The sequence below is a fragment of the Tachypleus tridentatus genome, chromosome 2 (genome assembly GCF_004210375.1).
Source record: "Tachypleus tridentatus isolate NWPU-2018 chromosome 2, ASM421037v1, whole genome shotgun sequence".
Classification (NCBI taxonomy): Eukaryota; Metazoa; Arthropoda; class Merostomata; order Xiphosura; family Limulidae; genus Tachypleus; species Tachypleus tridentatus.
In genome coordinates, this window is record NC_134826.1 from 24,773,006 (window position 1) to 24,789,392 (window position 16,387).

The 16,387-nt window shown below is 36.0% G+C and overlaps 1 protein-coding gene across 2 annotated transcripts in view; it reads left to right on the forward strand.

The window, feature by feature from the left end:
• LOC143239673 (AT-rich interactive domain-containing protein 3A-like) overlaps positions 1 to 16,387 on the forward strand; it is a 43,121-nt gene that overhangs the window by 14,299 nt on the left and 12,435 nt on the right. Inside the window, exons 1-2 of one of the 2 annotated variants that reach the window (XM_076481034.1) lie at positions 14,047 to 14,184; positions 16,133 to 16,316. In XM_076481034.1, coding sequence (XP_076337149.1) covers positions 16,159 to 16,316 — 158 coding nt within the window. In that variant the 5' untranslated portion in view covers positions 14,047 to 14,184; positions 16,133 to 16,158. Of the gene's footprint in view, positions 1 to 14,046; positions 14,185 to 16,132; positions 16,317 to 16,387 lie in introns of those variants that run through there. The other variant, XM_076481028.1, reaches the window with a different exon arrangement.

Here is a 16,387-nt window from a genome sequence, read left to right on the forward strand (position 1 = left end):
GTTACGCAATTTATGAGTATTTTCAACTAATCGAACACACTTTATATTTTATATAGCGACCATAGTATCCACAGAGCTAAAGAGTGTTGATTACGTTACATTGAAACTATTCTTGATATCCAAATCAACAAATCACGTGACAGCCATGGTTTATATAAACCCTCGTGGGAACAGATTGTATCAGTACTACATTTCAACAATGCTAGGCTTTCCTTTATGATGTCATCAAAACTTGATCATTTTTGGAAGGGTATATAACTGGCCTTTCCTACCCAAGTTATTCTTTCACAAAGATGTGTTTTAATGGGGTATTTTTAAATACCTAGATAATGATACCCCTTATATTTAATGACATTGGAAAATAAAGGAATGTGGATGAACGTGAGCCTCCAGGATAAAAAAGAAAGAATTTGGTTTGTTTTTTGAATTTCGCACAAAGCTACACAAGGGCTATCTGCGCTAGCCTTCCCTAATATAGCAGTGTAAGGCTAGAGGGAAGGCAGCTAGTCATCACCACCCATCGCCAACTCTTGGGCTACTCTTTTGCCAACGAATAGTGGGATTGACCGTCACATTATAACGGCTGAAAGGGCGAGCATGTTTGGTGTGACGGGGACTCGACGGGGACTATGGATAGAACATAGGAAGTGAGAACAATGAAAATTTGACAAATTCCTTGTCATGACGTTTTTTCACAAAAACAGTTGGTTTGTATTGATATTCTGAGTTGTTTAAAAGGCACGGATTCTTCTTACTTAAGTGTCACGGTATCACAAGTTTGTCATATTGCATTACTGGCATTTGAAAGATTTCAGGGTGACTCTTACGGTGAACTACTTTATGAAACGATTGCTAATTGATGTGATGAAGTAAGTTAGTTTAAGATTTTAACGATTCGAAATAGCAATTGGCAAGTGTTTTCCTAAATAATTTCAGCGTCATTCGTAGATGATTAGAAATAAGAAAGAATTAACTTTCAGGACAGAGTTATTTCAGATATCACTGATTAAACTTAAACTACTCATATTTATCAATGTCATGTTTCAACTCCAAGTGTTTGTGATGTAATAATATCGCTTTATGTATTTTTACGTTAGTATAAAACTACTTCATCAGACAGCACCTTAAATCGTTTCAATGGTGACATTTTCAAACTGTTGAGGCCCCATTTTTAACAGTAGCAAATATTTCTTTCATATATTTATTGACACAGTCGTAATTTACTTTAATTTAAGAAAGTCCATCAGTTACTACTATTTCACAGAATCGTCAACGAAAGCTACAAGTGATCTGTAGATTATACAGAAAGTCGAATGCCCAAAGCGAGACACGAAACAAAAGCTGCCACGGGTGACTTGCAGCGTTTCCTACACAAACAAAAACCAATCCATAAATCTGTTGGGAATGGTTTCCAGTTCAATTTCTGGCAGCCTTCTAAAGGAAAGGTAACGCTAGTTACCTAGCAACTGCTTGCTTCTAGCTGCTTTGCAGCTGTAGTACTATTTCCTTAGTTTGGACATACATCATGCTATACGTACTGGTTTATTTATCAAACACCATACTCGTCGATTTATTTTAACTAACTAATGTTGTGAGACACAATCTTACTGTTTTCCAGGATCTAGTTTAGTAGACTTGTCGTAAAGAAAATAAAACATATAAAACCATCTTACTTTCCGTTTTGAATTGCTGTGAAATTGGTTATTTGAGAGCAGAGAAAGGCTTAGACAAAGTAAAAACCTATTGTTATTTTGGTTACAACTTTTTTTTGTGTGTTTTTGACTGTACGTCAGTACATCGCAACATATAATTACTAAATTAAAGCACGCGTGAAATTAAATTCTAGAAACCCACGATCTACGTTTGGGTCAAATATAATCGGCCTACCCGGATCAGCAGAAATGTACTGTTTGTGACGAGAAGTCGCAAAGACGTGCAAGATCCGTACCTTGAAAGTTGTCATAGCAAATTAAAAATATTCTGTAGTTAGGTTGAAGAATGATTTCAATCATTTACGATACTAGTAGAGTTGTTTTGATTTTATTTATTAAGGTTAATGTGTACGACGCACGGTTTCCTACTATTCAAATAGATGCTTAAGATTTATAGTATCAGAAGACGATATATGTGTACCCGTGTTTCTTTTAACAAGTAGGCTTAGGTTTTGATTGTTTTCTTTTCTACAGCCTAAATAATAATCGTCTGGATTTTTCACTTCTCTGTCCCATCATAGAACGTACTCTTTCGACCAAGGGATAATTATGGCATGTTCTACCCAATTTTTAATTGTAGCCTAATTGCTGGCAATAGTTGATGTTGACTAGCTGATTTCCCTTAAGGCTGTCACTTCTAGAGAACAGCTAAATGAGTTCTCGAGTAGCTCTACGCGAAGTTCAGCAAACAATCTATTTCTCTGTTTATTATGGGTGGAGTGGTGTTAACACCTATTGTTATTTAAAGAGACGTTAACTTCAAACGTTCTTGAATTAAGTAGCTAATTGGTTGGTTAGCCAAGTACATAAATGGGTAAGGAACTGTAGAAAATGAAATATAAAAAGTAACCTAAAATAAATAACGACAAAACAATTCATATGTTTGACAGAGTATGACGCTTTAAAGCATAGTGACCTAAACAATTTTACTCATGTCCTAAAATCATTAACGAATTCAAGGCGTAGAAAATTCATTGAATAACTTCATCTTAATATTTAGCATCGTATCAGACATTGGTGATATCATTCGCTGTTTAAGTACAGATTTTTTTTTCTGTTGTTTCACAATAAACATTTATGGCCAGTAAGTTTTTTTGTCTGTACAAACTGATCGTGAATATGTTATATTGGCCTAGAGAAGACCAATCATCTTGATGAAACACATACGCATTTGGCCCGGCATGGCCAGGTGGTTGAGGCATTCGACTAGTAAATCAGAGGGTCGCGTGTTCGAATCCCTGTCACACTAAACATGCTCGCCCTTTCAGCCGTTGGGGCGTTAAAGTGACGATTAATCCCACTATTCGTTGGTAAAAGAGTAGCCCAAGAGTTGGCCGTGGGTGGTGATGACTAGCTGACTTCCCTCTTATCTTACACTGCTAAATTAGGGACGGCTAGCGCATAGCCCTCGTGTTGTTTTGCGCGAAATTCAAAAACAAACATACGCATTTCTATGCTTGTCGAGCATATTGTTGTAAAATAGTTTACAAGATATGTGTTACTCCAATTCAGAATGTTCTTAGTTATTTTCACAATACCAGTTTCACAGTTTTAGTGATACCTGTAACTTTACAGGACATTGTTTTCTTTATTGTGTTTATGAAATAAACCAAACCTGTAAAATAAACTTTATTTTCTAGATGTATCCAGACCTCCTAGAATTGTTTGACAAATTTTAATCCGTTTTTTTTTTTTTTCAAAACTCTAACTCCCAAACTTTTGAATTACTCAAGTTCTACGTATACTTGGTTTGTTTGGTATTTGTAATATGTTTAACCATAAAAATATCTGAAGTTACGTTATTGCATTTTTCCCTCTCTGGTGATATACACCTAAAGGTTAAGCCTTAGATAACTGTCGTTCGTTAAGTGCAAAGCTAGCTCGCTGTGATATTTCTCCAACGGAAATCGAACTCCAGGTTTAGAGTTTAGGGAACAGTTTAGATAATAGAAATTCTTGAAGGTGTGTGAAATACAGTAGATTATACATACCTATTAGCTCGTTGTGTACCTTTGAGTTGCGTGTTTTGTTGAAGCTACAGCGACAAAGTTTACAAAGTTGATGTTTAGAACTAAAATGTTGTATCTAATACAAAATGAAGTATTGACAGTTAACGTTTTTATATCTGAATTAATAAATATGGGAAAACAAGCATATTGGTGTGGTAATTCAATTTTAAAAAAACAACAACAACTAAACAAGTTCAGTAAGGAAACAAACTAAATTTTTGACGTTAATAACCGGGTTGCATTGTACTAAATGTGTGGGTGCCCTGATTTCGCGGTTATTGTATTAATCAGCGAGTTTCATATAGAAGGAGACACAAAGCAAGAGGTGTATGTATATATTTATCACAGAGATAAATTGCTTGAAATTCCATAGAGAGAGAACTAAGCTAGCATCATCAAATTTCCAAATAAATAATAGGCGGTTCAGCGTGGGCCAACCATCTTGGGTATACATTCCACAGATTTCACCCCCGACGGTCCCTGTGCTGTATCAGACTCACGGCTGCACCTTCTACTAAGCCAAAAATAGCAACGTGACGAAGGGCCTTGTCCTCCAATTGCAGAAATCACTCCAGTAAATCTGCACTGAGGGAAACGCTGGGGATTCTTTGTTATTTTAGTTATTTCACATTTATATCTAAATCTCTTTACATCTCTGGGAGGTTTAGGTAGCGCCTGAGACGCCTCCTATATTTAACTCTCACCCCCACAGGAACAGATAAAGAAATAACCAGCTGGTTATTTACATAGGTCAAACTGTGCATAATATGCTTCAGTACGAATCAAAGTGACTCAGAGAAGTGTGCAGGTCGAGTGCATAAATTAATAAATTGTCCGTTGGGAAACAGTGGCCTCTAGTGAAAAAATATGAAACGAAAGGAATATAGTAGTTTCTTTATTAAATTAGTGTTAGCGAACAGAAATCGTCAGGGTGAGGAAAGGGGCATTTCTGTGACCTAAGATTTTTATTTTTTTTTTGCTGAAAATCAACTTTATGGTCATTTCTCAAAAGACCATTCACGTAGAGCATACTGAAAGTGACCTGATAAAATGGCGTCAGGTAGAAATTCCTACCAGTTCTTCGATTCTTGACTGAAGGTTTAACCTGTATCAGATCGTATAGTTATTGAAATATATGCACAAACAACTTGTAATGTACGCGTATAGCACAGAGTGGCTGTGAAATACACCTACCACGCAATTATACTGCTTACGTCAAATTTTGTGGAGAAAACTCGTCATGGCCCGCCATGGTTAGGTGTTTAAGGAACTCGACTCGTAATCCGAGAATCGCGAGTTCAAATCCCCATCACACCAAACATGCTCGCTCTTTCAGCCGTGGGGGCATTATAATGTGACGGTCAGTCCCACTATTCGTTGGCAAAAAAATAGCCCAAGAGTTGGCGGTGGGTGGTGATGACTAGCTGCCTTCCTTCTAGTCTTACACGACTAAATTAGGGACGGCTAGCGCAGACAACCCTCGATTACCTTTGCGCAAAATTTAAAACAAACCAAAACCAAGCTCGTAATATCTTCCCAATAACGGAAATAGAAAAAAAAAGGCCATAGCAAATCGGGTTTATTTTTAACATATTTCGTGCTGAGTTACACTGGAGATTATCCGTAATTTTGAACTGCATTCAAACAACCTATCACTAAACCTTCCTGCTTTTTAATGTCTGTCTCAATGTCTTCTTGTACAGGGTGTCCCAGTAATCTGGACTCATAGGGGAAGGGAAACTTTGTACAAGTGTCCCAGAAGTCTGGACTTATAGGGGTAAATTTTGTACAAGTGTCCCAGAAGTCTGGACTTATAGGGGGTAAATTTTGTATAAGTGTCTCAGAAGTCTGTACTTGTAGGGAGTAAACTTTGTACAAGTGTCCCAGAAGTCAGGACTCATAGGGATAAAAACATGATTTCTTCTTAATTTATTTATCATTGAAATTACATGCTATTAATAGCAATACACACGTCAATTCTTGGTATTCTGTGCCATTAGGGTATTTTTTTTCTTGAAATATTTACAGCTGACATTATAAATGTGTTTCACTTTCAGAATATAATGTCTATTTTTTTCCTGTGGGTTCAGATTTCTGAGGCTTCCCAGCTGCACAGTGTTATGCCTGCAGACTTAAAACGCTAGAACCCAGGTTTCGATACCCATGGTGAACATAGCACAGACAGCCCAATGCGTTGCTTTGTGCTTAACTTTAAATAAACAAATCACACTTCCGGGACACCTTGTATGTCTAGACATTTATAACCATATTGTAATATCACGTAAAAAAACAAACAAACTTGTTCTATTGTTATCTAATTGCTTACTCTTCTAACACCTGGCAACACCGACGCCAATACGAAAGTTTGCTCACGTGACTGTTGCACGTTAAGCACGTGGCGAAATTTTTTACTTATAGCTATTTTACCGCAGAACCGTATCTGTGGGTTCAGTTGTGTCGAGATGATAAAAACGTATTTCTGAACATGGAAATGTAGGATAAAAGCTGACTTTTTTAGTCTGAGAATTTCGAAACATTTTGCTTGTGTTGAAGTTTCACTAATTATATTTTACGTTAATGTTCACGTATGTTTACAAATTATTAATCAGAACTTCTGAGTGAAAGTAAGGAAGATTGTATAATAATACGTCAACCACACTATCTGTTATATCAATGTGGACGAAACTTTTCTTGCCCGGCAAAGCTAGATGTTTAACGCACTCGACTCGTAATCCGAGGATCGCGGGTTCGAATCCCAGTCGAACCCAACCTGCTCCCCCTTTCAGCCGTGGGAGCGTTATAATGTGACGGTCAATACCACTATTCGTTGGGAAAAGAGTAGCCCAACAGTTGGCGGTAGGTGGTGATGACTAGCTGCCTTCCCTCTAGTCTTACACTGCTAAATTAGGGACAGCTAGCGCAGATAGCCCTAGTACAGCTTTGCGCGAAATTCATAAAAAAGAAACGAAACTTTTCGTGGAATTTTAGGTGTTGGTTATAGTGTAAGCGTTATTACTTTGTTACTTAAAATTTAAAGAGTAGTTACTTTACGTAACACGGTAATATTGGTGCGTTGTGTGTGTGTAGTTGCTGTAGAATTGTTGATGCCAAGTTATCTCAATCTCCCGCAGTTTTCTCGGTCCCCTAAGTGAGTATTGTTATATTATCGCGTGGATCGCATAGTTTATCAAAACTTTGAAGTCTCAATGAATAAAACACATATATCGAGAGCAAGTTAAGTGAAGGTAAAGTTTAGTCAGAAACAAAGTTACAAAACGTGGTGTTAACCGGCGTGTGAGTGATTAGTTGTGACGAGCGATATTTTAAAGTGAGTTTCACATTTTAATAGACATAAGGAGAATAATTTATCTTGTCAAAGAGTGTTGTAATGTAACTCAATCTGACTGTATGGATTTTGACGAGAAAAGGAAATTATTTAGTGCTTTACATAAAACTGTGATTTCCTATAGTGTAAATAATTTTTGTACCTTTGTTTGACTTGTTTTAAATGTATCATTTAAAAACAAGGAGATCATATGCTGTCCATTTATTGTTCGAATTTTTCGCCAACATGTCAGAGACACCTACTTCAGAATAATTCCAGCCCAAATATAGTAAAACCTGACACCAGGGCTTTCTCGGCCGGTTAGGATATGACAGATATATAGATGGTTGAGACACTATGATTGTTTGTTTGTTTTGAATTTCGCGCAAAGCTACAGAAGTGCTAGCCGTCCCTAACTTAGCAGTGTAAGACTAGAGGGAAGGCAGCTAGTCATCACCACCCACCGCCAATTCTTAGGCTACGCTTTTACCACTGAAAAGTTGAAATGACCGTCACTTTGTAACGCCCCAACGGCAACAAAGGCGAGCATGTTTGGTGGGACGGATAGACATTATAAACATTAACTAAACGTCTACAGTAAATGTTATTGGATGAATTTTGATCAATTTTTTTTATTTATGTCACAATATACTAGACTTCAGGGCATACAAAATATTGAAAAACTGTGCAACAAAGTTGTTTTTAAGACAATTTACTTGGAGTAATTATTGGTACATATTGATAAAGAAATGTTACTGTTTCTTTATTTTTTAATTTCACGTAAAGCTTGTTTGTTTTGTTTGTTTTGGAATTTCGCACAAAGCTACGCGAGGGCTATCTGTGCTAGCTGTCCCTAATTTAGCAGTGTAAAACTAGAGGGAAGGCAGCTAGTCATCACCACCTACCGCCAACTCTTGGGCTACTCTTTTACCAACGAATAGTGGGATTGATCGTCACCCCACGGCTGGGAGGGCGAGCATGTTTAGCGCGACGCGGGCGCGAACTCGCGACCCTCGGATTACGAGTCGCACGCCTTACGCGCTTGGCCATGCCAGGCCCTACGTAAAGCTACGCGAGGGCTATCTGCTCTAGTCGTCCCTAACTTAGCAGTGATGGACTATAGAGACACAACTAGTTAACACACACACCTCCACCTGTTGGACTAGTCTTTTACCAACGCATAGTAGGATTGTTCATAGTATCATAACGCCCCCTCGGCTGAAAACAGGAGCACGTTCGATGACAGAAATTCGAACTCATGGCCCACAGATTGCGAGTCAACCTCCTGGACATGCATGCCTAAACAGCCATGACATTTATTGATGCGGTAATGTGAGTGTTGACTACGTTATTTAGTTCGACCAAATTTAGGGTTAGGGCCTATGAAGCTTTCATACAGCATTAGCTTACTTGTTCGGAGCTAACATGGGATATCCGTGAGATGGATATAGATTGAGCTCTGGAGTCATTGAGAAGTATTTCTAAGTTAGCCTTGATTATTGCTGTGGTAGTTTTGAGTAAAAATGAAATTCCTTTAGATGGATTGAGTTTCATATACAGACTTAAGATGTTTCGTAGGTATTCACATTGTTTAGATTTGACGTAAGAGACACGAAACTGAATATACGGCCTTTTCCACCTTTAGATGGATTGAGTTTCATATACAGACTTAAGATACGTAGGCCATTGTTTAGATTTGACGTAAGAGACACGAAACTGAATATACGGCCTTTTCCAATTTCCTAACATGCATTAAGTTTATATTCCTATGTATTCATTTCAGTACAGTGGGCTATCATCGTATTTGGAAAATACCAGTATGTTTTTCTGTATAACATTGAATCCACTTCCTGGTTTTTACACAGAAATCAGGACTAGTTTATATACGTCCATGAAACTACAAGTCTTTCTTGTGAATATTAAATAACTGAAGAAGATAATTTTAAAAGACTTTTTATCTCAGGTTGCAGAACTGGCTTAACACGTGCTTATCACAAGCCACACACGCGCCTTTTTTATGTGATACTGAAGAACTAAAACTAGGAAATATAACACATATTTTCTTCTTCAACTATCGCTTAATATTCCCTCATTCCAGTGCCTAAAAATAAACTACATGAAATAGGTTCGTTGTTATCGGGTTTTCTTTAGCTATACAATGAAGTAACTGTGCTGTGGATTTGAAAACTCTGTTTTCAGCGTTATATTGTCTTTAGAGTTACACCGAGCCAATGGGGGTTTATCTTGAGGTAGGTGGAGAACCGATAACATTTAGCAGCCAATAGCGGAATTGGTTGTCACATCATAACGTCCCCTGGCTGAAAAGGGGAGCACGTTCGATGACAGAAATAGCATAGAAAGAATCGCACAAATAGGTTGTGGTACTATGAAACGCTGCGGTTGTTTGTTTGACAAGGGATGGATTATTCGTAATAACGTTTCTGTTACATTTGAGGTTTAGTTAGTATTCTGATTAGTAACTGGCGCCGATTAATTGGCTCTGGTGGTTTGACCGATTACTTGATATCTGGCACATATTTTTTCTTTAAAAACCTCTCACGCTTGGTTAACAATCGTCTCTCATACAAATGATCTCACGATATGTTGTTGTTGTTATTATTAGTATTAGGCTTAGTTGTAAATATAGAATAGTCCCAAACGTTTATTTTACTTATCAACACAGCAGTAATGTAATGAAGACTGAAAATTTCGCAGATACTTTAACAGCTTTACTTCTGAATACAAGAACTCATTTGGGAGTAGATGTACAGGAATAGATTCTTCATTAAATGTTGTATGTCAAAGTTAAAACATAGAGATAGAACCTATCTGTTCGTTTGTTGTTGTTTTTTTTTTTTTGTTTTTTTTTGGAATTCGCACAAAGCTACTCGAGGGCTATCTGTGCTAGCCGTCCCTAATTTAGCAGTGTAAGACTAGAGGGAAGGCAGCTAGTCATCACCACCCACCGCCAACTCTTGGGCTACTGTTTTACCAACGAATAGTGGGATTGACCGTCACATTATACGCCCCCACGGCTGGGAGGGCGAGCATGTTTAGCCTTACGCGCTTGGCCATGCCAGGCCAACGTACAAGGGTAGAGTGAGACACAGTGTGAAATTTAAACGTTCGATTCTGTGCAACTTTAAAATTTCACTAGAAGAACACATTTCAATGAACATATTGCTAAGGTAAAATTTCTATTTTGTAAAGGGTTTAAATTAAAAATCTTACTATCACGTCAAATAGATCGAAGTTTTGTGTGCCTTTTCTTTCCACGATTTCCTTCCATTTTCACAAGTTTTCATACACCCTTCTTCCCCACCAGCATTATTTGTAAGTCTCGATACTAAACATCTTACTGTATGTAATTCACGTATGTCAATATCTATGTATGTAACTAACACGCCTGCGCCATCTATCGAATCACAACAAAATTCAAGTACATTAAAAAATCACACTTATAATATTCAAGATTCAAACAATTACAAAAGTAACTGTGATATGTGCAACAACTATTTTTTTTTATAATAGAGCACAATCTAAAATAAAGTACTTTCCTCTCAATAAGAGCACAACTTTTACTAGACTATACGTGATGGTTTAATTATATCTTATTGATGTGATATTCAAAAGTAGTACTGAGAAACTGGTGATACTAAAACTATCTTTTTTGTCCATTAAACAGTCCCACTTTCAAATATAAAAACATAGAATTTATGTCAGTAACATTGAGCTAATTTAAGTGATTTATGATAATTATCAGAAACAGCCGCTCTGGGTCGGCGTTGCTGATAGTACAAATTATTATTATTCCAATTAACGTGACATCCACAATGGATCTATTGTCCCTGTTTAGTTAACACAAATTCATTCATCTGTGTGATGATGCTTGCGGAGCACAAAGCAAGTTATCTTCAAGCGATATTATTTTCGCTATTTTTTGTTGTTCTTGTTTTTCCGGAGGCTACCTTCCATGGGAACCTTCATACAAATAAAATAAAGTGTTTGTTTGTTTGTTTATTGTTAAGCGCAAAGCTAAACAATGGTCTATCTGTGCTGTGCCCACTACGGGAATAGAAATATGGTTTTAGTGTTATAAAGCTTCAGACTCACTTCCTATATACTTGAGGCAAATATAAAAAATCGCACAAATATGTTGTGGTACTACGAAACGCTGCGGTTGTATGTTTCACAACGGATGTATTATCCGTAATAAAGTTTTTGTTTCACTTGAGATTCATTTAGTATTCTGTTTATTATAAAAATGTAAAATTATTAATATATTATCTTAGGATTTACGACATTATATAACACTAAAGGACGATTACACAAACTCGAGTGGAAAGTTTTCATGCAAAAACCCATTTAGCAATAGTTGTTGTAAGCGGAAAAGTATTAATACATGTTTATCAACATAACTTAGTTAAATCTGTGTTTTGTTTTAACGAGTGTTTAAAATTCTTTGACACAAACAGCAAGATAAAATCATGATACATAAATATATTAACTGAATATATCCTAAATATTAACAGCTTCAGCTCTAGAAAGACTAAGGAAAAACATAAGAAAACGAGCATCTGTGAGAAGACTGAGTAACTTGTTTAATACCTCGAAAATATAAAATCCGGTTTAATAACAGCTTATTATAAGATATATGTTTAATCTAAAGCATGCCAAAGGATTTAGTTGAAAAATGGACGCATGATAAAGATTAATTGTCTCGTTATCTGAAAACTCCAGATAGTTTGTGAGAGGCCAATGAAGGCTGCAGGATAGACATCAGAAGATCTCAACATATGGTAATGATTCAAATATTGACATCATATGCATATAAATATAAACCAATACAGCATTATATGTATATTTCCAATTGTCATTTATGTTGTTTTTTTTTGTACTGTTTATTTTATTTTCCTAATTTTCACATTATTAAGTAGGGAAGTCTGTTTGTCTGTCACAGCGGAGGTGAAACATTTTTTCTTTGTTATATAAAAGTTTCATTTCGGTTAAGAAAAGAGTTCAGAAATGTATACGTGTTACGAATTTACACTGCTTTATCTTACTACCAGGAAAGGTGGAAACAAACCTCGGAATCTGGCAATCTCTGATTGAGACACTATAAAGGGCTTAGGGAAGGATCATTTATTGATTCTGGTGAAAAGTTATGTTAGTTTGATTTTTGGTTCGTGGGAAGAAAATGTGTTTAGTATTGTAGCTATTGTACATAAAATCTTGTTTTGGGCGGAATGGAACTGTCCTGTTCTGAGAACAGCGCCACATTGTGGCGAGATATTGTTCAACTGATTCCAATAGAACTAAGATACAAGCTTATCACGGATTGGTTAGTCCTCCGAAGTATTCAGTAGGACTCGTTATCAGAAGCTGTTATTCTATCATGGTACTATGTACATTATTTTACAAATGCTTCTGATACCTGTATATATTGAAACTGAAACTGACAAGTTTCCAAAGCGTGGTTTCGTGTACAACGACACGTTTATTTTCATAATATTTTTGTCCAGATTTAACAACAAAATGAATGCTTAACAAAAGTTGTTGAAGATGTTTCTTTTTGTGAACGTTCATGTCTGCAGTTTTATATATACTTTCTTTATTCCCCAGTATATAAAACCTAGCGCTACCTAGCGGTCAGTTTCGTACTGTTCACATGAGGGTCAGTGTTTCGTGTCTGTTTCCGCTAAAAATAAAACATTCGCGCTTTGAAGTGGGTGCGTTGCTAGAGAGACAGTAAGATTCCACTGTTCGATTAGAGTAGCCCAAGAACTAACGGTGAGCACTATTGACTAGCTGCCTTCCCTTTAGTTCAACTTTAGGAACAGCTAGTCGCCTCGCGCGAGATTCAACAAACAACAATCTCCATTTTGTTAACGATTCATTTGTTCATGTGTTTTATCTTAGGTTGTTTGCTGTGTAATTAGTCGTTTTAGATGGTCAATAATCTATTGCAATAAAAACATAATACTGTGTTATAATGTACTGCAAGGCTGTTGGTGTTAAATCTTAAATACAAAAATAAATCAAACTGTAAACAGATTCCAACAGAGGCATAGAGAACGTTGTACATTCGTTGTTTGTGAGCTGCAGTAAGATTTTATTTATAGTAATATCGGATATCTTTAACAAAAAAACAACAACATCCAAATTAGGTTTCAAGATAGACTGATGTTTCTCTTTAATAACTTTCACTGTGAAAATAGAACGATAACGAACAGTACTTATATTTTATTTTATTGATATATTATAGAAAAACAATTATATCAAGATATCTCTCCTGCGGTGATTTTATGTCATATTTTATTATAGCTGCAAATCGTTAGGTTTCGAATTTGAACATTTAGTTTAAAATTAGTCATTAGAATTTTCTTAAATGACTAAGTGGTAGATATCTGAAATAATGTACAGTAGAGACTTACTAGAAGCAAATAATAATAATAAAATATATGTTTTGTACACATATTAGTATGTTGTTGTTGTTGTCTGTAACTAATCTGATATCTGAGATTCCCCGTATCCTGTACCGTATTAGCTTTTAAAGAAATTCTCGTTTTGAACTCGCAAATCAAAGCTAAATTTAGAACCCCAGTCACTGACTGAACTAATCTACTATAATAAACTCACTGGTGGGCGTATACGAACTGTCCCTGGTGGATGTATATATAAAAACTCAAGCTTAAGGACCAATTATATGAATGAACATTTTTGTCATAAACAGTCATCTGTTTAAGAACTATATTGGCTAAGATTACAGAGTGTTTCTTACGCACTTAATCACTGCTTTGCATACCATGGAAAAAATTGTGTTTGTAGAGAATAACAGACTAAATATTGTTTGTCACGTACTTTTAGATTTATCAAACCTCCTGAACAGTCTTTAACATTTCCATAATGAAAATTTAAATCAAACAAACCACAGCGTATTTTAGAATATACAATTCTACCTAATGTATAATTATAGATTTAATGGGTGGGTTTTTGGAATAAAGAGTAGCCAATAGTAGCCAAAAGGCTCCTTTGACAACTTTCAGTAAATAACGACAGCAATGGGAACCATATGGTGCATGTAACCAGTTCCACGTTCCTGTTTTCACATTTAACAGGGATATCCGATGCAGAAGCTGTAAGTAATAAGACAAGTTAGATTTATCAGATTTTTTCTGCACTCCAACCCCAGAAAAGAAATGGGGGGAGATTTATCTGTATTAACTGTTTGTTGTTTTAATATGGATTTTGTAAAAACTGTCTGAATTTGTTTACGAAACATCACACAGGAATTTTACTTACGTTTTGTTTATACCGGTATTTAAATTGTTGAGTTTATGTGAGGAAAGAAAAATCACGAGATCCAATGTTGAATAACACGTGATGTTTTTGTAGATATATGCAGTGACCAAATTATATTTTTCTGTTATTTGAAAAACAAATGTGCGTTAGTATTTTGACTATATAAATCGTGTTTGTAAATTGAAGATTTCGTGGAAGCTGTTTCTCAAAGTGTAAGTGTTTTCTAAGTTCCTTAGTAAAGGTTTGGTACAAGAAACAAAAAAGACAGAATTTGCAAAAGCGTCTTATATTAATATGTGGAAGACATAGCGTTATAATCATGTAATTCCGTGACGCTAACCCCTTTATAAAGACGTACCCTGTCTTAACCGAACTTTCCGAGCTGCTCACATGTACTTTTGGCTAACTAAATTATGAAAAATTCTCCCTTTTCCATCTACTACCCACTTCACTGCTAACTAAATTACGGCAACTTTTCCCTTTTCGATCTACCCACATACACTTCTGACTAATTAAATTACGGCAACTTTTCCCTTTTCGATCTACCCACATACACTTCTGACTAATTAAATTACGGCAACTTTTCCCTTTTCGATCTACCCACATACACTTCTGACTAATTAAATTACGGCAACTTTTCCCTTTTCGATCTACCCACATACGCTTCTGACTAATGAAATTACGGCAACTTTTCCCTTTTCGATCTACCCACATACGCTTCTGACTAATTAAATTACGGCAACTTTTCTCTTTTCGATCTACCCGTATACACTTCTGACAAACTAAATTATGTAACTTCCTCTTTTCGAGCTACTTACATACAGTGCTGACCAATCACATACCTTGGAAAACAATTCTCTAAAACACTTAAAGTTGATTGAACTATTTTGTATATCACAACTCTCAACAAATGGAACATTCACTTTTATTCAATTTACGTGTTTGGCATAAATTGTCGTCCTAGTTCTAGGTGGATTTAAATTGTAGATTCGCATGCTTTCTCATAAAACTTCTTTGTCGGGTAAGAGATATTTCGTAAAATTTGCGAAGATAAGCTGTCTAACTTAGATAGTTTTAATGTATGTCCACAGCTGACTTCCTGACAGCCTCTTTTACACAGGACTAAAACTTCAGGTCCTCCATCGGAGGGTATTTATAGTTGTTTTTTTTCTGACATTTAATTACTCATTGCCCGAATAGAACCGTGTATCTTACAGACTGTCGACAGTGAAACTTGTGTTTGTCTGACGGATGTAAATGATGCACCACGTGCTCTTTTGATTGCGGTTCCAGTACTTTTTAAATCCCACTTCTGTCTTCTCCCCAAGCTGTGTTGATAACTCACATTGACAGTGAACTGACCAACGGGAAAACGAGAACAAATGTTTCATTTGAGTGTTGTGCACAGTGATGTTTCATAAGGGTTAATAATAAATTCTTTAGCAGTTTGTTTTAAATACTTTAACAGCATAAAACGTATGTTCAACCCGTGATTATATTTGTGACTAAAGTATAGGAAAGATACTTGTTTTTGTAGATCAACATATTTCCACCTTTATTTTTTGTAGGAAATACTTGTCTATAACACCACGTAAATAATGAATAGTGAAAACAACGGGCTTGCATATGTGTAGTGAGTAAAATGTTATCACTTAAACAACGGTCTAAAAGTGATCCACAAGCTTCTCACGTGGAGCAGCTTGCACTGACTGGGAAGTGACAATTTTATTTTCTTTGTTTTAATCTTCTGGAGGGTTATTTAGTATGAAAGTGTTTCATTTCAGGAACCCCGGTTAACAGGATTCCTATTATGGCCAAGCAAGTGTTGGACCTATACGAACTCTACAAATTAGTGGTAGCAAGAGGGGGTTTGGTGGAAGTCATAAACAAAAAGATTTGGAGAGAAATTAGTAAGGGCCTCAATCTTCCGTCTTCCATTACCAGTGCTGCATTTACACTGCGTACACAGTAAGATGATTTCCGTCTTTTTCATCACATAATAAAATGCTTATAGCTAAAACAGAATTATTTTTTATGAA